General features: G+C 32.4%; 3 protein-coding genes and 1 long non-coding RNA gene across 4 annotated transcripts; 3 read left to right on the top strand and 1 right to left on the bottom strand.

The window, feature by feature from the left end:
* Positions 1-7,581: 7,581 nt before the first annotated feature.
* Positions 7,582-8,885, top strand: LOC110722203. The gene is made up of 3 exons (XM_021901468.1): positions 7,582-7,773; positions 7,879-7,952; positions 8,434-8,885. Exons 1-3 carry the CDS (start codon positions 7,674-7,676, stop codon positions 8,773-8,775), a joined length of 516 nt encoding a protein of 171 aa, XP_021757160.1. The 5' UTR covers positions 7,582-7,673; the 3' UTR covers positions 8,776-8,885.
* Positions 8,886-10,182: 1,297 nt separating this feature from the next.
* Positions 10,183-11,963, top strand: LOC110722202. Its single transcript, XM_021901467.1, has 3 exons — positions 10,183-10,668; positions 10,785-10,861; positions 11,424-11,963. Exons 1-3 carry the CDS (start codon positions 10,563-10,565, stop codon positions 11,601-11,603), a joined length of 363 nt encoding a protein of 120 aa, XP_021757159.1. The 5' UTR covers positions 10,183-10,562; the 3' UTR covers positions 11,604-11,963.
* Positions 11,964-15,597: 3,634 nt separating this feature from the next.
* Positions 15,598-16,514, top strand: LOC110722201. The gene is made up of 2 exons (XR_002511554.1): positions 15,598-15,709; positions 16,278-16,514. It is a non-coding gene; the product is annotated as an uncharacterized LOC110722201 (long non-coding RNA).
* A 6,600-nt stretch (positions 16,515-23,114) lies between these two features.
* LOC110722274 (protein FAR1-RELATED SEQUENCE 5-like) lies at positions 23,115-24,939 on the bottom strand. The gene is made up of 2 exons (XM_021901550.1): positions 24,676-24,939; positions 23,115-24,050 (listed from the first exon to the last, which is right to left on the bottom strand). The coding sequence occupies exons 1-2, from the start codon at positions 24,937-24,939 to the stop codon at positions 23,115-23,117; spliced, it is 1,200 nt and encodes a 399-aa protein (XP_021757242.1).
* Positions 24,940-25,330: the final 391 nt, after the last annotated feature.

The raw sequence follows: 25,330 nt of genomic DNA, 5'->3' as shown, positions 1-25,330 counted from the left end.
GCCTTTATCTGGGCTGCCTTTGCTTTTGCAAGGTCGTTGCGGATTTGAGCAGCAGACCGCCTGGGGGTCTTATCTCCAGGAAGCATTCTCAGAGCCTTTTCTGCAAAAAAGAACAAACAAACGTCCTGGGATACTTAGTTGGACTGTACAATATTACAGACGGAAAATTGCCGGATGTGCGGTAAACATACGCTTGGTGAACATTGTGCTCAGCCCGTAGGCGGACAAGAACGCCTCATCTTTAAACCAGACGCTCATGGGTATCCAATTATTTGGAACGTTTATTCCATCCCCGGTTAAGAGGGTGTCTGTTTTGAGTTCGAAAAATTTCGACTCAATTATTTGCTTATAGTTCTCATCCGGAATCCGGGAAAGAGCACACTTCTGACCCAAAAGGTCAGGCTGCTTATTATAGCGGCGGAATTCAAAGTTCTCACGCCTTGTGGGGCCAAATAGCAGATAGAAACGGTGCTTCCAGTTGTCAAATTTGGACACTTACTCTTTCCAAAGTCATCATTTACTTGGGGTAAGTGGTCAAGGTATGCCACGCCCTCCAGCTGCCTTGGTTGCGGCTGAGATAATGCATGTGGGAAAACGCCTCCCAGCCGGGATGCAGACCCTGCATCTCACAGGTTGCGACGTACCCCAAGATATTGGCCCAGGAGTTTGGGGATAGTTGCCAAATACCAAGGTCATAGCCTTGCAAGATCGCCTTCATTGTCTCGTGAAGGGGGAATCGGAGACCCGCCAGGAATGCCGCCTCATAACAGCCGAAGTAGGCGTTGTCATTCCTCTGGTCATCCTTCCATGAGATGGTACCAAGCTCAGGCGGCATCCAGATGTTATACCCCTCGTAGAGAGGCCGCATGAGCTTAAAGTTCTTAAGTCCCTTCTCCATACTTTCCCTCTCTTTGGCAGAGATGTGGATTTTGAAGGGATCGACTTTATCACTCCACTTCTTCCTCTCTTCAGCCTCACTATCCTCAAGCGGGGACATGGGCTCGTCACTGATCTCTGAGCTAGAAGTAGAGTCATCCCCGTCTCTCTTAGAGGAAGCCTCATCATCTTGCGAGCCAGACATAGAGGCGGCTTCCTCGCCGTCTCCATGTTCGAAATCCTCTAAGATGGAATCACCTGGAGTTGGGGGAGTACTCGTAGGAGATCTTTCCTCCTTTATAGACGGGTTTGCCTCTCTGTCGACCCATCCCCAGGCGGAAGACCGTCCAAGCCTTCACTTTCTATAATCTGGATCTTGGGCCGTCCACATAGTCCGAGCCATAGTTTCCTGCACAGACATAGAGACGGTCGGATTCGGAGAAGCATAAGGGTGGTCCGAACACCTAAAGGCGGCACTCCCAGTCCTAAACTCTGCCGTACCTGGTGACCGGCTGGATACTAACCTAGGTTGTGCCGTGTGTGGTGGCGGCGATGTATCCATTTATTGCAAGAATTGAAATATATACAAATGCTAAAAACAAGAAAGAGTTGAGAAGGGCAAAGACGGTACCTTAAGATTTGAAATCTGAAGGTGTCAAGCGTTGACCGACTGTATCAGGTGGGCACGAACTCCAATTGTTTGTATCTAACACAGACGAAAGGAGGAGTCTCTCTTTCTAGAAAATTTTTGCAAAAGTGCAAAATGAGAGGGGGTAAAATGCGGGTGTAATTCCATAATTTCCCTAGAAGGTGAATAGTAAAAAAGTCGCGGTTAAATATTCACCCAATGGCAGAGTGACATATGTCACAGATGCCACGCGGGGCAATCAGAAGGCGACACATATCATCCCATGATTAGTCCAACATGGACCAATCCCAGCTTGACACGTGTCACTCCAAGAGAATGAGAGAAAAGGCGGCCTTTAGGGCCCAAATCCCAAGAAAGTCGCAATGCGGTGCAGCCCACCAGAATTAGGTGAGAGTGACCTAAGAAAGGGCACGCTTTCCAATGACCCTATAAATAGGGAGATTCCCCCCCTATTTTGGGGGCACGTTCAATCATTTATTACACTACCACCCTATATTCTCTCACATAATAGAATACCTGATCTCGAAATCCGTGAAGATCCCACTTTACTTTCCGCACCTTTCCATATTCTCCTACACGTTCTAACTTGATCGTCGAAGGCGAAAATCCAACCATCCGGAGTCTCCGTTGTTTTGCAGGTACATGCGCCATCGAACCAGTCTTCGAGCCGTAACTCTCCCGAGGGACAAAAACACCCAAAACAAGTTGGACCCAAATTAAACGAACTCTTCTTTGTAAGGTGGATTTCCTTCAAACAATCAAAATAAAAAAAAATTAAGGCGCTTCTTTTTTTTCTCTCTCTAGTTTTTAGAGAGAGATAGTTCCATCTAGGGATGTCAATGGGGCGGGGCGGATGTTGGCCTTCTCATCCCCATCCCCACCCAATATTTTCATCCCCATCCCCATCCCCGCGGCAGGTCCAATTTTCATCCCCATCCCCGCCCCACCGGGTACAACTCCAAAACCATCCCCGCCCCACCCTCCACTTGGATATCAATCCCCACCTAATCCCCACCAAAGACCCGCCTAATCCCCACCCAATAGCAAGATCCACCTAATATCCGTATCTCAAATACACAATCTTACGTAATTAATACGAATTATAAAATAAAACATTCTATACACATTTTTGTGTTATAATATAAGTGTCGTACAAAGTATTATAATTAATATTGTATTTCATGTAATTATTTTATAAATAGAATAAAGGTATGTAATTTTACTTTAAAAGATATATAGATGTGAGTATGAGGTGGGGATGGGGCGGGTACGAAGTGGGGCGGGGCGGGGATGGGGTGGGTACAACTTAAAATCCACCCCCGCCCCATCACCCATGGCGGGTATGGTTTTTATCCCCATCCCCGCCCCACCACCCGCCAAACCGAGACCCATCCCCGCCCCATTGGGGCGGGGATGGGGCGGGTCTCCTACTTGACCCGCCCCACTGACATCCCTAGTTCCATCTAGGGTTTTCCATAGCCTCTTTTTCTAGAGTTTTTTTCTTCAATCCTTCCCTACTTCTCTTCATCTCCTTAATTCTTGATTTTTATTTGTGAATTTTGTAGGGGGTTCTACTGGTTTTAACCGGTGAAAAGCCCCAAAATCACTTTAATTGCTTTCAATAAAAAGATATCATGCATCCTTAAGATGGTGTTCATGGCAGGGATTTTAATTATTTGTTTATTGAAATATGAAGATTGAAGGTTTGCAATTTCTACCGGAGTTTAGAAGACCACGGAAGTATATTCATCCAAAAAATTATGCATCTGCAGATCTTATGCCGAATTAGAGCGAACTCACATATTGTATTGCTTCGGATGAAGTTTGTTGTTAAGATTATTATCAATCAATTATGCGATGTTGTTATTTTTAGGGTTTTATATATTTTTGTTGGAATTTTAAATTTCTCAAAAATTGATTGTAAGTGATGTTTGGCTATTTTATAAATGATATCTTTTTATCATTTTGTCCAAAAAAAAAAAAAAAAAAAAAATTGTCCGGAGCATGAGAATCTCTTGGGTAGATTAAAGGTGAATGTCATCAAACCTATAATTCAAATTTTGTTGTGCCCTCTAGCTAGATCTGTATGTAATAGGGTGTCACGTAAAAATGTCTCATTAACCGATTTAATTGCCTTTTTCATAGCCTCTCACAACTTGTTGGTATCTAAGTTTATGATACCATATATGGTCTATGGATCGCATTAGGAATTCCCTTCGTGAGGAGGGTTTCCTAATGATTACTTTTTTCTTACCATTGTAAAATATATTTATATTCTATGGATTAGTGTACATGTGTTTGTCTTGGAAACTTATCATCCACATGCGGTAAAACTTTAAGTAGTATTTTTAATTAAGGGTTAACTTTATTAGTAATTAGTATAATCATTTGACAATTAGTGTTAGAAATAAGACAAATAGAAACCGACTAATCTTGAACAGTTGTTTACACAATTCTCTAAAAGTACCCACTGCTTTCATGTTGGATTGCTCGTCCTCGTGTTCTTAGCTAACCTAATTAAGTTAATGCTAATTTAGTTAGTAACTATAACTAAATTAGTATTCTTAGTACTCCGTTTTGATTATGCTTCTTTATATTTTTATACTTAATATAATATTTTATACAGTAATATTGACTTTTGACAATATATAGATTATGGTTTTGTTATTCGTATTTAATCTCTTAGTTCTTGATCTATTCATCTGATATTCGCTAAAATTAAAGATGAAGTATAAATTATTATTATTTTTGTAATTATGATAAATGTAATAATAATTTTTTTTAGAGTCACGATATTCACAAGGGCAAATGAATGAGTTATTAGAATCGATCACATAATCACCTGAAATCAGAAACTGCTACCGCTATTGCTACCTATGATCTTGTAGTATGAAAAATTAGTTAACGAATCGAGATAGTGGCAAATTGACCAAACTAAGGTTTCTATTCTAATATATGCTTTTCATGTTTTAATACATGTTTTGTGCTGCCGCATCTTCCCCCTCCTTTCGCCAGAGAGGCAAATCCCCAAGTTTGTTTTTATTACTTTATTTTTTTCAGATATTTCCTTTTTGTTGCGGCATACTTGTATATAATTAATTATTGGGTTTTTCTCCCTTCAAAAATAAAATAAAATTATTGGGTTTTTCTAAGCTATACCCCTAAATTAGTTGAGTTTCTAAGGTGTATCCATGCTTTTTCAAGTTTCTAAGCCGTACCCTTCAACTTCTTATCAATACTAAAATGTACCCTTATTAGTTATTTAAAAGTTAATTGAGAGTGTCATTTCGTGGCTTTAGTTTTCGTTATTAGGGTTGTTGTGGTTAAGATTTCTTTCTCGTATCATTTCCTTAGCTTTTATCATCTTTTTATTAAATTTATAGTTAACTTTAGGTGACGTGGAAGTTCCAAGGAGGGTACCATTCATTAATGGTAGTGAGTTGAGGGGCACAACTTAGAAATTTGAAAAAGCATGCGTACTCCTTAGAAACTCGACTACCTTAGGGGCATAGCTTAGAAAAACTCTTAATTATTTTAAATACGTACAGTAGTACTAGTTTAAATATCATTATGATAATTGAGAATTTGAGTATTTGAGAATATTGATAGTACTATAAGGGCTGTAACCACTTACAACTATACAAGCTCATTTAGGGTTTATCTAAAACTAGTTAATTGATTGGTAATAGGTTGAATTAATACGTCGAAAAGAAATAATTTTTGGCACGAACGATAAAATTTTACATGTGTCCATAGTAAATAATCTAAATATATACTTGGTACTAGACATATAAATGTGATGAGTGATTTCCTAAAAAAAAAAAAACAACTTCATATATGTGATGAGTGAAGTACTAAAATGTAGATAGGTGTGTGTTTTCTAGATACAAACTTATTTTTACATATGGAGTTTTTATTATTCATAAAATAATAAGTAGAAATACGATGAACAAATCACGGCCTTAATATAGGCTATTTTTTTTTTTTTTTTTTTTTTTTTTTTTACAAAGCCTAAATATAGCCTTAAAGAAGGTATATCCATAACTATTACTTAGGTCACACTTTCCTAAGCATACATTATATTCTTGCAATCTTGCATGAGATCAAAATTCCTCTTGTGAGATTATTGATTAGTTCCCAACTAAGCAAATCATGTGCATACATGATATACTCATATACCTAAGCTAATAAGTACATATATACTAAATTAAAGAATTTGCCATGAAATATATATTGATTACCCATTTACATAATTTACCTACATGTATGGATCATAATTATTAAACCTTATTAGAATTATTTAAGTTATAAGTTGAGCTTGGTGACCCTCATATATAATTAAGAACTATTTTTGCTATGAAAATAAAGTGAACAAAACAGAGACTTATTTTATGGAGTACAAATAGTCTAACATGCACTTCTCTTATGTGCTTTTTTTTAGGGTTCTAATGTATTCTAATTAAGCAATAAGCAAAATACTCACATAATTAAAAGGGCTAATCATGGACCAATGATTATATGCCAAAATGATAATTGTCTCTTCCTTGAACGCCAATCACAATATGCCAGAATATTCAGCATTAATCGGATTTTAAACTGACCATTTTGCCAGAAAATCAGGTTTTTTGCATGTACAAAATTGTTTGTGATTTATGAATAAAGAGCCATATGCCAAAACCTAATCTGATTTTTTTTTTCGGCAAATTGATTTTTTTTTTTGTTTTTTTTTTGTTTTTTGAATAAACAACAATTATTTATTATTTTATTAGTAGAACTCTTTCACCAATAACTTTTTTAAACTCGATCACTTGTAATTGTTGGTGTCACATGCTTTGAAGCATGTGGACATGTTACCCTTAGTCAAACAGTAAATTTTTTGGTAAATTAGTCAAATAATAGTGTTAAGTAAAGATGGTAAAAGAAGCAATTCCAAAGTTATTACAACCTAAAAGTGGGCTTCTTGTTTCACACTTCAAAAGTAAAATTAAACCTTTTCACTATATGGTTTGATCTTCCAACTTAGTTCATGCTTTCAAGTTTCCATACACTTTATGTTCACAAAGTTTGAACTTGTAGTTAGGCTTCTTTAATTAGAAATTATTTGAGCTTGTAAGAGTGAATTTTTTAATCCTCTTGCATTGTTGCATAATTGAGCATGAATCTAGACATATATAAACAAAACTCATATGTATAATAATGAATCATTTATTCAAGTTAACATTGTCTTAATATTCATATATATAGTATGTATATAGTAACATCTAGTTAATTAATATTACGACTTTTATATCCACTGTTTAAATTATTATAATTATGGTTGCTTGGATTTTAACATAGAGGTTGGTAGAGGGGCAATAACATGAAGCATAAAAAATGACAATTCAAAGTATGAACAACTCAATGATATAACAAAGTACATTTACACGACATAACATTATACATAACACTATCATATGAGACATACACGATACCATATATCAATATCTCATCTTACAGTATAATCTTCACGTTTTCTGAAATCATGTATCACTTCAAAACACAATTCCGCGCTCTGAATAAATTTGTTGACCAATATAGGAATATAGGATGTGAATGGAACTACAAAAGTGTACATCTATGGTCAAAGCTTGGCTACCCAAAAACATACCCTACGAACTCTTTCACCTCGGAGCATGCATGACGGCAAGCAAACAAGTGCAAAAGTGAAAACAACCCCGTATCTTCCGTTCCACGCTGTTAATAACATTTTAAAACCCCATTATATTACTAATTCTCATTTCACCACCATTAGACAAAGCTTTGATTTCTGAGCTATTCATGCATAAATTACTGATACATGTTAAGCATATAATAACCACCATATTATTATTTTATAGTAACAACTAGTTTATATAATTTATCAACTGAAACTGACCAATTATCCTTGGAATTGCAGCTTTGACTTACATTTTTTCTGTTTGATCGATCACTTTAAATAGTTTAATCATCCTAAGCTATATGTATAAATTAAAGCCCTAAATACACAACTTCTTTCACTTTAAAGCTTATTACTTCATTCCTCTTTCTTGTGTAATTTTCCTTATCAAATTAAATTTAAGCAAGAAAAGAACAACTAACTAATTAGACAAAGTAGAATACAAGACAAAAAATGGTTCCTATAAGGTTAAGTTGCTTTATATTTATGCTCATGTTTACTTTGCTTGAAGCTAGAGACTCCATTTTTAAGCACCACCCTCTTTATCATCAAGGTATGTATGTACACTTAATTGCTTTGTTTTCTCGAGGATTTTCGATCTTTAATATCGAATTATGATATTAATTCATCATTTTTTATTACATATTTAATTTTGCAGCGATTTTGGAGGCGAAAATTACAAGAAATGAAATTGTAGAAGCTAAAGAGATTCATCAAACCATAGCCACCAAGGTAGAAATTTACCTCTATATATACATATATACTCATAATTATTAAATCTCCTATATCATCACATCTTTAAGTAGTCATAGTTAATGTCCGAGATTTGTGAATAGTTCAAATCATTCCCCCACAAAAATCTCCCAAAACCCTTTTTTCAACCTCTCAAAAAAACCCCATCAATTTAGAAAATTTACATGAAATGCCATTAAAATATAAAACTATAACGACTTTATTGACAAAATTAATCTTAATCTCTTGATTTTTCACTTGAATTTTTTTTGCGAGTAAGCTCTCTTAAATTACTTGCCAATTCTACATTTCTAATTTAAAAAAAGGTTAAAAAAAAATTAAACATTAGGAAACCCTTCTCACGAGGAGAAATCTAATTCCCTTAATTGCATTGTCAATAATTGTTTAGTATTACCTAATTTATATCATTTATACTTTTTGAAAACATCTATTTTGAACTAAAATTATGTACAACTTCCAGGAAATCAAGTCCATACCTATTATTCTAGAGGAAGAAGGCAATAAAATGATGTTAAATGGAAGGAAATTGGCTTCAAAAGATGAGCTCAAGAAAGAGAAGGCGAACACGAAAGAGCAAGCTAAGATGGCAGTGGATAGTAGGAGTTCAAAGATCTCAGGTGCAACATCTTCTTCATGGAAATCATCATGTAACAATAAAGGGAAGAAGAGAAGGAAAATGGATGTAATATGTAATCAAAGTGTTAGAAATATTCCTAAGAAGAAAGCCAAGTTTCCTGTTGGTTTTGTAGCATTAAGTGCTGATTATCACTTTCCAAATTCTCATCCACCTAGGCATAATTGAGATTAGTATTACTATCATTAAGAAGTTAGCAAACTTATATTTGCTACTTCAAATTTTGTCCAAAAAAGAAAAAAAAAAAATTCATAGGCTTTGGTAGAAAAAAATGTTAGTTAGAGCAGATAGATTCTCATACAAATTGTATTTATTCAATTACAATATAGAGATTCATTAATGTTCAAAGGAATTTTTCATTTTTTTTTTCATATATATGATATTGGATAAAATATTATACATGTAAATACTTGCAAATTTTCAATTCATTATTATTTCTAGTGTACGTGTTATGACTTGTGTTTGCCTATTCTTAATCCATTTGTTACTTATTTGCTTGAAATTTACATGCAAACTAAGTTAAGAAATTAAAGAAATGTTTTATGGATCAATTAAACTTCTCATTGTTTTGTTTCAGGAAAGAACATCAGTCCATCTAGAAGCCCAGAACAAAAACTTGAGGTACAAAACTATCCCCTTATACACCCGATTGTACATAAATGGTCACGTAATAGATTCTATTATACACCCGATTGTACATAAAAAGAGCGTGGTACACTCCTAGCCTATGTTTTTGCTCATTTGAACTTGATTTGAATACTTCCCTGCATATTTCTGTTGAAACAGGACAAAAATTCCAAGGAGCTAATAGATGAAGAGATAAGCAATGCTCGGAAACAAAGAGGAAAAAGTGTAGAAACAACAAATGAAAGCTTTCAGAAGCTAAAATCCCATGACCTTGAAGCTGCTAATGAGGATTGGACGACTTTGATGAACAAAGACTACCCCGGAAACGGTGGCGGTCGCCGTAACCCTCCCACCAACAACCGTTAGTTTCTGAGTTTTACAACTTATAGGACTAGGGAGTATATGATCAAGATATACTTATATATATGTACCATAATTTTTCAATTTTATTTTTATCTAGGCAGTTTTGAGTTTTAGTAGTGTCTGCTTTTTTTGGCTCAAATATTATTCTTGTATAAGCATGGCCTGGAAAAATGAGAGTGATACACACAATGGGAAGTTTTTCAAGGTTGGATTTTATATCGGTTACATAGTTACATGGTGTCGTATGTTGCCTATGTTTTATGTACGCTCTTTACAATATCCATTCATCCGTTAAAAATTAGATGACACATTTTGCTAAATTAATAGGTCGGATGTTATATCACTTATACGCTTCTTCGTATGTAGTATGTACGCTCTTTACAAATTACAATGTACTTCATGCATTCCAAATTAGGTGGCATATTTTATATAAAGTTCACCGTAGATATCTCTAATTATCAATAAATAAAAATTATATTTATAAAAAAATTAATCTGTTCTATAGAAGCCATCTAGGGCCTGGCCTAGTAGAAGCCCAAATAATTTTTTACATTTATTACCTAGTAAAATCAGCCCAAAGTAAATGCTTAAAAAGAATATGATAGCCCAGATGAGTTGGCAAGGGCCACATCTCTTTCTTTATTATGATTTTTTTTTTCTTTTTTCTTTTTTTTCATAATCCGATTTTTTGGCATTTAATGTTTAAATAACGGCCCACATCATAATAATCAATATATATTTTATTGTTTTGGAAACTTCATGACATCAAGCTACGAAAATACTTTGTATAATTGTATGAAGTACTCCTATAACCTAATAATCTATTATATATAGTACATACTAACATACCAATATACCATTATATAACAAAATACCACTGCATATTCAAAACTTGCTTCATCTTCCTCATAATCAACAAATTAATAGCTAATTGTCCCAAAGTAGAATAATACAATACCAAAAAAATGATGTCCATAAGGATAAGTAGTCTTATCTTTGTGCTCATGTTTACTTTGCTTGAAGCTAGAGACTCCATTTTTAAGCACCATCACCCTCTTTATTATCATCAAGGTATGTATCCACACTTATTCGTATTGCTTTAATTTGTTTTTTCGATCTTTGATCTTTAATCTTTAATCTTTCTCGAGTTATGATATTGATTTGTGAATTTTCTTTACCTATTGCAGGGACTTTGGAAGCAAAATTCTATCCCCGATATGAGACTTTAGAAGCTAAAGGCATTCATCAAACCATAACTCCCAAGGTAGAACTTAAAATTACTTCTAACACACTCACTAAAACTCTTACATCATCACACCACGAAATAGTCTTTGTTAATCTTGGAGACTTGTAAATATATGTTTCCAATTATACCTCACATATATCTCCAAATTCCACTTTTAAGTTTAGAATATTAACCAAAATTTCACTGAAATATGACAATATAATAACTATTTCTGTATCGTTCCAATTTTATTAGACATCTTCGAAGAGACACAATATAATGACTATTTTGACATATCTAACTTCTCATTTTTTACTTCTTCATAGAGTTCATGATACAAAAAAAAAAAATAAAAAAATGATGAGTTTAAGACAATTGATTCAGTTTTTTCGAGTATGGTTGTGTTCTATGATCAGATCTAAAAATCTGATGTATTTTAGTTTAATAAGATTTGATCAATTTATTATATTGGACTATTGGTGAATTATTGTGAATTTCCATATGAAGATCTTATCTTTGGTTGAAAGTTTGAACCAATCAAACAAGTAGAATAAGTTGAAATTCATAGAAGTTTTAATTTTCCCGTGTATTTTTGTTACAGGGTAAAAAAGGCAAGGAGGTGAGCAATGCCAAGAAACAAAAAGTAAAAAGTGTAGGAACAACGATTGATAGCATTCATAAGCTAAAACCCTATGACAATGAAGCTGCTAATAATGAGGATTGGTTTACTTTGATGCACAAGGACTACTCCGGAAACAGGCGCCGTCGCCCTCCTGTTTAAGTAAAGTTCGCCGAGGCAGTGACGCCTGGGTCGATCAAGAGCGTAATGTCACGCTCAATCGCTCGAGGCTTGCCCCATGTACTAGGCGCGATTGTAACTTTGGATAATATTTGTGAGAGATAAAAAAATTCCATAGTTACAACTAATATGTAATAGAGGTACCATATCATTGCTTTTATGGGGGGTTCAAGAAGCCTCTACATCGATCTCCATCACAATTAATGTATTGATGCATTTCTTTTTCTTCTCTGCAATATGTTACGTACGACTTTTTTTGGGATGATTATTCGATTAATGTTCATATGAACAACAGTTGTCTCCATTTTTTCTCTAACCAACCCTATATTGTAGGGGGTGTTTGCAAATGGCTTTTGGGCAATTTTTTCCATTAATTTTTGGCTTTTTATTTTGGTTAATTAAAAAGAAAAAAGTGTTAGATAAATGACCGGCTTGGCTTTTTCAACACAAATTAAAAGTTGGTCTTACACTAGCTTTTTTAATATTGCCTTTTGATTTTTCACCTTTGAAGTAGTTTTCTTTCCTTAATTTTCACTAATTATGAATAATTAATATGGAGTATTCAATAATTATTAATTAATAATTAATTATGCATAATCAATAATAATTAATGATCAATAATTCATAATTTACAATAATTCATAATTAACAATTTAATAATTTTTTTATACTATTCACATGATCGAGGAGGATCAAGTTGATGATTTATACATAAGAAAAAGTATAGTCATGTGGGCACTTGTACGTTATACAATATACTTACCTTCGTTTTTTATTAGTTGACACGTATTCCTTTTAGGAAGTTTTTTTAGTGAACACGTTTTTTTTTTGGGTAAGTTTTATACCTTGCTTTTTAAGTGTACCCCACTTGATTTACCATTCTCTTTCACTCTCTTGCTCTCCTTAATATGTGTGCCTAAATTGATCGTGTTAACTAAATAGAAATAGAGGAAGTACTTATTTAGAGAATTCAATAAAAGGTTTCAAAATATAAATGCATTATGCTTGTGAAGATTAAGGATGTAAAGGTAAATACTCCTTTCGGGCCTGTTCATATTTACTTATTTTCAGTTCAGTTCAGTTCAGTTCAGCTCCAATCAGTTCAGTTCAGTTCAGTTCAACTCCAATCAGTTCAGTTCAGTTCAGCTCAGTTCAGTAAATATGAACAGGCCCTTCGTCCCTTATTGATAGTCTCTTTTGGCTAAATTTTAGTCTCAAAATGATAGGCTCATTTGTTTTTTTCTAACAACCATTAACATTGATTTTAGTCTCAAAATGCATTATGCTTGTGCAAATGTAACTTTTCTATGTGAATTTTGTTTTCCATATACTTTTATTACTTTTTCTTTCTATTTTTTTACATACCCAGTGTAAATTTATCTTTCCAATGTATTGTACTACTTCTTATTTACGTTTATTAATTCCTGTGAAAATTGCCCATAAGGGACTATCAATAACAACCGGAGGGAGTATAAATAAAAGGGTTATGTATACCATTAAAAACACTCTTGAAAATTTGTATAAAATTAGGAATTCATGACAAAAACACGCGTAAATCAGTGCAATATAATTAGTGTGTTTTTGTCATGATTCTCTAAATTTAAACAATTTTAATTTCAAGAGTGTTTTTTAATGCTTATTTGTAGCCCTAAGTGTTATGTATAACATTTTTCATAAATAAATAAGAAAATCCTTCTTTTTCTAATAACAATAACAACAACCACAACAATAATACTAATAATTATTAATATTATTATTGTTATTATAAAATATACTATTTATTATAAAATAATAAAATATATCAATGTCCTTAAAGGTCATTTTTGTATAAAATAGCTAGCAGCCAATATTGGAACCAAACTCCCACCTAAGATTGCATTTGTGTGTGGAGTGTCATTTTAATATTAGAGAACTAATACAATATAGTCAATATGAAGCCGTTTTCTCCTATTTTTCATGTGAACTTAGCATGTAATCAAGAGCAAGTTAGATCTTGGGAGTGTTCACAAAATTTCCCCCCTGTCGGTGGGTTAGAATATTAAACCCACCGGTGGGATTCATAAATTTGCTTCCGCTATGCAATAGTAGTGCTCTTTGAAATTTCTATTTTTTTATTTAATCTTTTTTTTTATGGAATAACCATGTGATACGTGGGTTATTATTGGTGTATGTGATCAATATGAATGATCATATGTGATTTGGTTAGGTTGAAGTGTTTGAGTGTGCTTCCTCCATTTTTGCATCTCCATGGAGATGAAGAAAAGCCACGTTTGGCATTTTTTTTTTTATTCAGAAAAAAAAATTGCAAAAGACCACGGACACCAGCGAAGGGCCTGGCAAAGAAGATCACGAACACCAGCAAAGGGCCGTGGCAAAGAAGATTACGGACACCAGCAAAGGGCCGTGACAGAAGACCATGGACACCAGCAAAGGGCCGTGGTAGCAAAAGTTCGTTTTTTTTAAATAAAAAAAAAATTGAAGGCGACATCAACAGAGTAAGTGCAACTTGATCGACTTCAACAAAGTGCGAATTTCCAATCGTAACATTCGTGTTACTGCCGTTACGATTGCGGGAGGGTGCGTGTTAGGAATATAGGAAAATATATTATTGTGATATATTTTCCATATAGATCTTATGATATTATATTTAGGATAATAATATATCTTAGTGATATTTTAAGATAGATTTATGGAAGTTTATATGATAGAGTTTATATTGTGTAGGTTATCTTTTGTAGGCTATAAATAATAGCCAAAATCATCAATACAACGCAAGCTATTCTCTATCATAATCATATTCAAGTCAATGCCTCAATGCTCCTTCATTCAATTTATTGTTCATAATTTTTTCGTATTGTTAATATTGTATCCTTGTGAACACACTATTTTTCTAACACCTTCCACCAACATTGTTGGTTAACTTGGTTTATACGGCTTTCAATAATAGAGAAACTAGGAATATTTCTTTACACAATGTCTTATATGTGGCCAGCCACACCATGTGGCCAACCACTATAAGCCCAATTCTCGCGGCCCAGTTTGCTATTATAACGGAGCCCGTTATTTTCATCCCGTTTTCTTAGAATTCCGTTATTTTTAAAAAAAAAAATTAAATACAAAAACACAAATTGGAAACCGCCTGAACTTCCTTCTTTCTCTATTAACTTCTTTTTTTCTTCTTCTTTCGTTACTCTCTTTCTCTCTCATCAAATTTCATTTGCAATTCAAATTTTCTCTGCATTTTATTAGTCTCTTTCTCTCTCTTTAAATTTGCTCTGCAATTTCTCTGTCCTCCATTGTTGCATTATGGTGAAGATTAAGGTTGTTCATCGTGGTGGCAAAAAAGGATCGACAACTTGCGAAGGTCTTGATCGTTCGTTTATTTTTTTTTAGTTTCTTTTTTGTTGTTAATATTTTCTTGTTTTCCCGACGTTTTTGTTATATTTGTTTCAAATTTGTTGTGATTTTGTTTGTTTCAGTAGTTTTATACTTCAATTTGATTATTTACCCTAATTTTTACTTTTCGTTAAGTAATTTTATTGTTCAATTTCATGATCTAACCCTAACACTAGTAGAAAATATCAAAAAGGCACCCCCTAATTGGCACCGGTTCAGTCCAAACCGGTGCCAAAAATGACCTACAAAATTGGTGGGAAGCTGAACCAGAGTAAAAGGCACCGGTTCACTTCAAACCGGTGCCAAAATCATAAAGGCCACCGGTTTGAGCCGGTTTCTTTGTGAACCGGGCCTTTAATAATTTTTTTAAAAAAACCGGCCTCTTATATAACCCCTAACCCTAAAACAGTCAACATCCTCTCTCCTCTCACTCCGCCTCTCCCTTCTCCTCTGCTCTCCCTTCTCTCTCCTCTAGCTCTCCTTCATTCCCAACAACAACACCAACACCTATAACAACAACATCTCCGCAACACCAACAACAAAACATCTCCGCAACAACAACAACAACAACACCCCCGCAACAACAACAACAACACCGCAAACTCGCCGCCACCATCTCTTCTCTTTAATTTTTTATGGGTTTCATCAAAAAAATTTTGGTTTAATCCACCACGAACACATGCATGAGCAAGGTTAGGGTATAATTTCTTGATTTTAATTCGATTTTTTTGTTTTCGATTTTTGGGTTATTTTGTTACCGAATTCAATTTTGATTTTTTTTTTCTGATTTTTGTTTCTTGTTTATTCGATTTTAATACATTTTGTTTTCGATTTTGATTTTTTGTTTTTCGATTTTTTGGTTATTTTTTTTTCCGATTTCAATTTTGATTTTTTTTATTTTTGTTTATTCGATTTTAATATATTTTGTTTTCGTTTTTGATTTTTTATTTTTCGATTTCTGGATTATATTTTTTCTTATTTTTTCGATTTCAATTTTTTTTCGAGTTCAATTATTTTCGAATTCTGGGTTTTTTTCGATTTCAATTTTTTTGCATTTCAATTTTGATATTTTTTTCGATTTCAATTTATTTCCATTTCTGGGTATTTTTTATCTGGGTTTTTTGATTTCTGGGTATTTTTCGGTTTATTTTTTTTGGCGATTTCAATTTTTTTTTGTGATTTCAAATTTTTTCTGTGTTTAATTTTTTGGGAAGCTTAATTATATTAATCCTTTTTTTTTTTTTGCTTTAATTGGTGCAGGTATCTTGAGTTAGATCTTAAATGGAAGAATCAAGATCAAGAATATTGAGTTTATTTTTTTTATTTATATTGTAATATTTTTTTTAATATGTTGTAATTGAACTACTACTGTATTAATCTATATTGTAAAATTGTTTTGATTATATATTGTAAATATTTGATTATGTTGATTGAAATTCGATCTATATTTTGATGTTCTAAATAATTTAAGTCGATTTTTAATTGTTTGATGTTCTTTAAAAAAAAAAAATTAAAATACAAAAACAATTCCACATTTTTTAAACCCATTTTTGGCACCGGTTAACCGGTGCCAATTTCAAGTTTTGGCACCGGTTTGAACCGGTGCCTTTTTTAACCCCTTTTTGGCACCCCCCACATTGACACCGGTTCAAACCGGTGCCTTAGGCCGGGTTTGAACCGGTGCCAAATTCATTTTTTCACGTAGTGTAACTTTTATTTTTCCTCTTTTACTTGTTTAATTATGTGTTTGATAATGTTCATTGCTGTTTATTGTCACTTTTGCTGTAATTTGTACTATAATTGTGAACTTTGAACATTGCATGTGTTATTATTGTTTAATTTCATCTTCTATTTGATTTTTTAGACCCTGATTTTTACTTTTTTCCTTTTTCTTGCTGAATTAAGTTCTTGATGATGATTTTTTTTATTTTTTTCATTGCATTTGTTATTCTGGTTTTTTCTTATGAATATTTACCTTTTTTTTGTTCTACTTGTCTTATATATGAAATTTAAAGAGATTATTTATTCATCGCCTGTTCTGTTATTTATTAGTTGTCTAGGTGTTACTTTTGTGTTACATATTGGTTACCTTTTAAGTTATTGAGAAATTTTCTGTTTAAAAGTCTAATTCATGTGTTTTATAGTTTACTGTTTTGTGGTTACTTATAAATTATATAATAGTTACTTATAATTTACATAAAATTTACTTTGTGAGTTACTTATATGTTTCATATGAATTACTTATAAGTTTTATAGGGATTACTTATAAGTTTCATAGTGGTTACTTCTTTGTTACATAGGATTTACTTATATATTTAAACTTTTTTTTAATTTTAAGTGGTTATTGCTTGATAAGGTTTATGTTTCTTGTGTAATAGAATTACTTATTGCATTGTAGGTGTTACTTATTTAATAATAGAGTTACTTATTGCATTATAGGTGTTACTGTTGTGTTATATATTTGTTATCTTTTAAGTTGTTGACAAATTTTCAATGTATCAGTATTTTTCATGTGTTTTATATAGTTTATTGTTTTGTGGTTACTTAATCACATAATAGTTACTTATAAATTTCATAGGTATTACTTTTTGAGTTGCTGAGTATTACTGTGTTTTTTTTTGTTAATAGTTGAAAATTAAAAGGTTACTTATATGTTTTATAGGGATTACTTAAAAGTTTTATAGGGGTTACTTATATGTATCATAGGGGTTACTTATAAGTTACATAGGGGTTACTTATAAGTTTTATAGAGGTTACTTATATGTTTAATAGGATTTGTATACTTTTATATTAGTTTGTATTTATTAAATTTTTGTGTTTCATTTTTAATTTTACTAAGTAATGTGTATATGTTTAATAGATATTGGAAGTCAAGGAGTTGATCAATCTGAGGGAAGGATCCCTATGGATAGTTCTTCTGGTGTTTTAGAAGAAACAGATGCTTCAAAGTTGTCATCTGCTCCTGCTGAAAAAGATTCTATTCCTGTTACAGAAGATTCAGAAAAGGAAGCTTCAAATAAAGACATTCATGATGAAAATAGTACTAATGGAGACCAAGGGCATATCAAAGATGTTTGGACAGACCCTATATCTTCTGTTTGTCCTGAAGCTTCTAAGATTAATCCCAGTAAAAATGAGTTAGTTCGATTGAATACTATTGGAGGAGGGCCTTCTGTAGTTCAATCTGACGAAGAAGAAGATGTGAAACCAAATAAAAGGAGAAGGAAGATGATTATGGATGATGATGAAGAGGATGTCAAGCCGGTTCCTTCAAGAAGGCCTGTAAGATCTTCAAAAGCTCGTTCGGAACTTGATGAAGTTGTGAATGTTGAAGATGATGGGTGCTTGTTCTTATTTTCTTAACTGATATTTTTTATAATTTTAATACTCATTATACTAATAATAATTTTAAGTCATATTGTTAAAAATAATAGGATTTACTCATTAGCATTAGAATGATTACTTATTTGTATGGTAGTGGTTACTTATAAAGTTTAAAGGGGTTACCTATTACGTATTACTCTTAAGTGTTATACAGTTTACTTATTATTGTTATAGGTGTTACTTTTAATATAATTTGTATTACTTGTTTCTGTATCCTGTGTTTACTTGTTGTTATATATTGTGGTTACTTTATACTATAACCTGTGTTTACTTTTTATTTTATCTTGTCTGTTTACTTTATAAGTCATTTAAAGGTTACTTATATGTTACATATTGGTTACTTTTACAGTTGTTGATTAATATTTCTTGTTTTCTAAGATGATGTTGTTACTTTTCATGTTTAATTTCTGTATTTTTTTATTCTTTTATATGTTTTATTTCTGTTTCTTTATTATTATTCCCTTTTTACAGGAATTATTTATATTTTTTGTTGTGTTTTTGTAGGGATGAACTTGAAGTACATGTTAGGTGTTTACCTAAAGGTCTTGTTGATTTAATGGGTGAGTTGACAACTAAAAAATTACAAGCTATTGAGGATATTGGTTTTGGAAGTCTATCGCAGATTCGGATGAGTGAATTTCCAAAAGATATGATTAGATGGCTGTGTAGGTGTTTTGTTCCTAGCAGTCATATGTTTGTTATGCCATCGGGTGAGATGTTTCAGCTAACTGCTTGTGATGTACATGATGTGTTTGAGATTCCAATTGGACCATTACGTGTTCCAGTTTCAAAGAAAAATTGTGATAATGAGTTGAAGAATTCTTGGAAGAATTTGTATGGAGGTAAAAAGCGTGAAGTTACTGTTCCTTTGTTACACGTTGTAATGAAAAATGATGAGGGTATGTTAGAGGGCAATGATGAATTAAAAAAATGTTTTGTCATGTATGCAATGGTAACTTTTTTTACTCCAACGACCAATAGGACTGCTGATTTGAAGTTGGTTTTGGCTTTGAATGATGTTAGTAAGATTCGACAATATAATTGGTGCCAATTTGTTTTGGATGATTTGGCTGATAAATTATCTGGTTATTCCTCAACACATAAATATGTAGCTGGTTGTGTGTTGTTTCTACAAATATGTTACTTTCATAGGTTGCAATTTACGGGAAACATTATGCCTTCTACTGTGCCTTTGATTAAACACTGGTCAGATGAAGATGTAAAGAATAGGTTGAGTCAGGAAGCTGGAGTGTATGGTAATGCACATGTTGACAAAGTAACATATCCTGTTACTAAGTTGTTGAACAAGGGTTCTAGTTCGGAAGAAAAAGAAAAGGATGTTTCTGAAAATTTAATTGCTTTTTATCCTCCTACTTCTAGTGTCCAGCCTTCTACTTCTGATGTGCATCCCTCTACTGTTCAAGCAACTTCCACTTCTGCTGCAGCTGCTAATATTTCTGTCACTGGTTTTCCTTGGGTTGTGACTTTTGATCTTCCTGAAGGTCTTAAGTCAAATGAAGAAATTCATCATACATCTAAGAATGTGAGTACAATTTTCTTAAAGTTCTATTTACTTTATAGCAATTACTTTATATTCTCATAGGGGTTATTTAGTAGAGGTTATAAGGATTATTTCTTAAGTGTTATACAGATTACTTATAAGTGTTTGAACTTATTAAGTTTATATGTGTTACTTAATATTAAAATATCAATTACTTAATTGTGTGAGAGGGGTTACTTAATAGTATATTATCAATTACTTAATATTGTAAGAGGGGTTACTTAATAGTATTCAATGGATTACTTAATGGTATATTACCAGTTACTTCATAGTTTGAGAGGGGTTACTTATTAAAGGTTGTAGGTGTTACTTCTTTACTGTATAAGTGTTCCAGGTGTATTATGTAGGTATTACTTTATATTAAAAAGTTAAAATACTTATCAGTTTTTCCTATGTTTACTTGTTGTTATATATTGGTGTTATTTACTCTTTTATGTTGGTGTTACATATTTTATATAGGGATTACATAATATTAAAAAGTGGTGTTACTTGTTTGTTTTCATGTGGTTACTTTTTTATTTATTTGAAGTTACTTGGTAGTTTATTTGTGGTTACTTCTTGTTATATGCTGGAGTTATATATTTTTTTCCTTAGTTTTTTCATTTTTTTTCCAGGATGTTGAGGAGAATTATCTATTGATGAATAGAGGCATGAAACTTCTAACATATCAATTTGAGAAGTATGTGAATTTCGTAAAGAATCAATCTGAAGCTGTGAAGTTGGATTCAAAACTTCCAGAAAAAGAACTGTCTCCTGTGTTGTCACAGTTGGATCCAATATTCAATGATTCAAAGTTTTGGAATCAAATTGATAGGATCACTAAACATGCACTTGCAATGAAGAAATTGCAAGAAGAAATGCCTTCATTTGAGCTTTTTTCTTACACAAATCCTGATTTGGAAACACCTATATCACCATTGCGTGTTAGTAAGGAAATTTTCACTGAACTTGTTTCTCAAAAAGTACCTGATATAAGTGAAGGTTTGGGTGTTGTTGATCCTGATTTAGTTGTTCGAGAAGTGTTGAATTCAACTAATCAATAAGAGAATGATGATAATGTTTATGAGGTTATTGAAATTGAAAATGAACGTGACAATGTTGCTGGTGGTCCTACTGTTTCATTTACTGCTCCTGCATCTTCCTTGGCACAAGCTCCCGCTATTGGTAAGCCTTCTTTTGCATCTGGTGGTGATGTTATTGAAATTGCACCCGGTGTTTCTCAGCCTTCCTTGGCACCTATTGTTTCTCAGCCTTCCTTGGCACCTATTGTTTCTCAGCCTTCTTTGGCACCTACTGTTTCTTTGCCTTTCTCAGCACCTGTACCTTCGGTTTCTGCCGGTGGTGTTCGTGAGGTTTCACGTACTGTTTCGCTGCCTTCCTCAGCACCTTTCTTCGCACCTGTAAGTTCGGTTTCTGCCGGTGGTGTTCGTGAGGTTGCACCTACTGTTTCGCTGCCTTCCTCAGCACCTGCTTCTGCGCCTGTAGGTGTTGTTTCAAAGGATAAACCTGAAAACCAAGAAGTAAGTTCTTCTGGCAAACCGAAGGGGAGGTTGAGGAAAGCTCCTATTCAGAAGGAACCTACAACCAAAGCTCCTGAGGAAGGTGCTAGGAAAAAGGCAAGAAAACCAAGGAAGGAAGTGATTACTGCTAGTATTGCTGGTCACACACCAGAGGAATCATTAGAGATATTGAAACAGATTCATGCTGGTGATGATGGTGAGGAGTCTTCTGATAATAGTGGATCTTCTAGTAGTTTTGCAGAGCATTTAATTTGTAATATTTACTCTGGTACTGCTGGTGGTTATAAATTACAGTTATTATCAAGGTTTTTAAGGGTTAAGAACCCAAAAGTTAAGAAGATGAAGAGTATTAGACTTGTTGTTGCTGATTATTGTTTTGCTGAAAACTATGATGGTGTTGACAATATGTAAGTGATTTATTGTTCTTTGATATATTATTTATTATAAGTTACTAGTAAGAGTTATATGTTTTACTTATTAAAGTTTATATGGTTTACTTATAATTATTTTTAGGATTACTTATACAGTTTATTTTTGTTATTCATTAAAGTTTAAGCTGTTACTTTATAAGGCTTATACAGATTACTTATAAGAATAATAAGGATTACTTGTAATTGTTATAGGTGTTACTTATTAAGTTTTATATGTGTTACTTAATTGTTGTTAAGGGATTACTCAAAGATATTCAATGGATTACTTAATACCAATTAGTTTATGGTTTACTTTATGATATTATAGAAATTACTTAATAGTATAATAGGGGTTACTTATAAGAGTTTATTGTTTACTTATAAAGTTTAAAGGAATTACTTATAAAGTTTAAGGGATTACTTATAAAGTTTAAAGGGGATACTTATAAACTTTAAAGTTGATATTTATTAGTTAGAGTTTAAGGGTTTACTTATAAAGTTTAAAGGGATTACTTACAAAGTTAAAAATACCAGTTACTTCATTGTTGTTAAGTGATTACTTAAAGATATTCAATGCATTACTTAATACCAGTTATTTTATGGATTACTTATTCATACTATAGTGATTACTCATGTAAGCCTATTTGTTACTAATTCTATTTTTTTGAAATAGGGAAACTTTAGTTTTTTTTTTCTGAATTTTATAATCTTCCTCGTGAAGAACTGATGACATTGGTTGGTGAAGAGTTTATTTCAAGCCGTGTTATGGACTGTTTTTTTATTTTGCTGAATTACTTGGAGGTGCAAAGAAATGATGATGGTATCAAGGTTTATTTTGGTGGAGAATTTTTGGTAATTGACTTATGATCTCTTTTTATTTTATGTTATTTAATATTTGTTTTTCTTATTTCAATTGTTTTATTTTGTTAGTATCCTTTATTGCGTTTTATATATACTGGAGAAGGAAGTGCTGATGAATTAGAAGTTTTTGGGGCTTGGGATCATTGGCTTCAATCTGTTCAAACAATGGAGTTTCTAGATGCTTTGCTGGTACTTATCATTGGCTTGATAAATTTACTTTATGTAGATTTTCTATGCAATTTTTAATAGTTATGAAAATTGATTTTGTATATATATATATTTTTATACAGATTTTCATTCCATTTTACTATGGGAATCACTATTCTGTTGTTGTGATAAATTTTTATACCAACACTGTTGATTATTTCAACTCTGACTCTATTAAATTTTTGGTCTCTGGGTGTTGTTGGCATTTCAAAATCAGATTGTAGCCTTTTCTTGCCATAATTTGTCTCCATGGAATGTATTTTATGGGAATTCTTTCATTTGCTGATTCTTCATCCCTTCTTCTCCATACATGTGCCTTTACATATTTTGTCCACCTCATTATGATATATCTGTCTGGTATTTTGGTGACTGAATGCTGTTGTAACACTCGGATACAGTGATAGCACAACCACCCAACTTCTTCAAAATTTTTGCATGAACAAGCTATACTGTTGTCTGCCATGTTGAATGTAACTTTTTGCTTTGAAGCTTCATTATTCTCTAATTTCACTTCATAAAAGAAGTAACCTTGAGTTTGATAATGAAGATTTGTTACGCATCCAATTGAAAATTCAAATTCTGTTTCAAAATATCTGAATATGGTTTGTGTGTAGACCTCTGCTGCATGCTTTATCATTCCATAGAACGGTAAATTTGAAGTTGGTTTAGAATTGGAACATTTGACATCTGTATCAGATTCATTGTTCCTCCACCTAGTCACTGTTTGTTTAAATATCTTGAAAAAATCAGTCAAGCTCGTGTTCTTGTTTGCCTTGAAACCTACAGCATTATTTGCACTTTCACTTCTTTGAGAAGAGAGTATTCCTGCTGAAAAAAAGTCTTTACTGAGAGCAGTGCACCATTTTTCTTTCAAGCTGTATAATCTTTTGAACCATTTGTTATTTTCTAACTTGTAAGTAGTTATCATGTTTGTCCAACAATGCTCAAACTCTTCTTCTGTTACACAACCTGTTAGACACTTATTAAAAGCATCTTTAAAAGTTGTGTCTCTTTTTAGTGCTCCAAATCTTGACACTGCATTCTTAATTAGATGCCATATGCAAAGTCTGTGTCTTGAGTGTGGGAAAACCTGCATTGAATATTTTGTTATTTTTATTTTTTTTGAATTTATATTCCTTATGCAAAGTCTGTTATTTTGAGTGTTACTTATTGTTTTTAATAGTGTTACTCATTCCATTATAAAGTTAACTTAACAGTTTAATAGGGTTACTTATTGCATAATAAGGATTACTTATTGCCCTATAAAGGATTACTTCTTGAACTATAAAGGTTACTTATTGCATTATATTGATTACTTTTTCATTGTAATAAAGTTACTTATTGCTCTATAAGGTTATTTATTAAATTTAATAAGATTTTATACTGAATACTATGGTGTTACTTATATATTCTGACATATGTGTTACTTATGTTGTATAATAGGGGTTACTTTTGTATTTTAATGTAGTTACTTATTTGCAAAACATATATATTAATAACTAATTAATATTTTGAGGGGGTTTACTTAATAGTATTATATGGATTACTTAATGGTATATAACTAATTACTTAATAGTATATAACTAATTACTTAATAGTATAACAAGTTTTAATTAATAGTATTATAATAGCAATTACTTAATGCCTAATAGCAATTACTGAATAATATGAAAAGTGTTACTTTATATAAAAAAACAGGGAAAATGTAAATTTACCTTTTGAATTGCAACTGACATGGCCAAGTCTTGGTCGGTAAAAATTGAGGCTGGCTCACTTCCACCAACTGATTTCTTAAAAGTAGATAATACCCACTCAAATGTTTTTATTTTCTCATCAGCAATAAATGCACAACCAAACATTACATTTTTCCAATGACTGTTGACACCCACAATTGGCGCACAAATAAGATTATATTTGTTCATCCTATATGTGGTGTCGAAAATAGTAACATCTCCATAAATATCAAAATCTTCTTTCATTTCTGAGTCCCTTCAGAAAATGGCAGTAAGTCTATTTGTTTTTTCTCCTATCTTGAATCTGAAAAAGAAATCTGGTTCCTCTGATTGTCTTTGATTTAAGGGTTTTTCTCATTGGTAGCAATAAAAGTTTGTAAATTCTCTATGGTAGCAAAATTTTTGTCAAATTCTCTTAAATAGCATTAGTTTTACAATTATTCCCTTGTATAGCTTTATTTTATTAAATGTGATATATTAGCCTAAAATACACTAACCATGGTTATGTAATAATAATTTACAAAATTAGCCTCACTTAATTTATTGAATGATACAAGTATACTACCTTTTGTAAGTCCAATACGATCAGGGAGCTTTATCAAATACATATAATTAGGCTGCAACTTGCAAGCAATAG

The sequence above is a fragment of the Chenopodium quinoa genome, unplaced genomic scaffold (genome assembly GCF_001683475.1).
Source record: "Chenopodium quinoa cultivar QQ74 unplaced genomic scaffold, ASM168347v1, whole genome shotgun sequence".
Taxonomy (NCBI): domain Eukaryota; kingdom Viridiplantae; phylum Streptophyta; class Magnoliopsida; order Caryophyllales; family Amaranthaceae; genus Chenopodium; species Chenopodium quinoa.
This window is presented reverse-complemented; position numbering and strand designations above follow the sequence as displayed.

What these genes read in the sequence shown, in the direction of transcription:
- LOC110722274 (XM_021901550.1), bottom strand. Translation starts at nt 24,939, where the DNA reads ATGAAAGAAGATTTTGATATTTATGGAGATGTTACTATTTTCGACACC. An exon ending in TGTCAGTTGCAATTCAAAAG is followed by an intron (nt 24,051 to 24,675) that starts GTAAATTTACAT and finishes TATTCAATGCAG; the next exon opens with GTTTTCCCACACTCAAGACA.
- LOC110722203 (XM_021901468.1), top strand. Translation starts at nt 7,674, where the DNA reads ATGGTTCCTATAAGGTTAAGTTGCTTTATATTTATGCTCATGTTTACT. An exon ending in CCACCCTCTTTATCATCAAG is followed by an intron (nt 7,774 to 7,878) that starts GTATGTATGTAC and finishes TTAATTTTGCAG; the next exon opens with CGATTTTGGAGGCGAAAATT. An exon ending in ATCAAACCATAGCCACCAAG is followed by an intron (nt 7,953 to 8,433) that starts GTAGAAATTTAC and finishes TACAACTTCCAG; the next exon opens with GAAATCAAGTCCATACCTAT.
- LOC110722202 (XM_021901467.1), top strand. Translation starts at nt 10,563, where the DNA reads ATGATGTCCATAAGGATAAGTAGTCTTATCTTTGTGCTCATGTTTACT. An exon ending in CCCTCTTTATTATCATCAAG is followed by an intron (nt 10,669 to 10,784) that starts GTATGTATCCAC and finishes TACCTATTGCAG; the next exon opens with GGACTTTGGAAGCAAAATTC. An exon ending in ATCAAACCATAACTCCCAAG is followed by an intron (nt 10,862 to 11,423) that starts GTAGAACTTAAA and finishes TTTTTGTTACAG; the next exon opens with GGTAAAAAAGGCAAGGAGGT.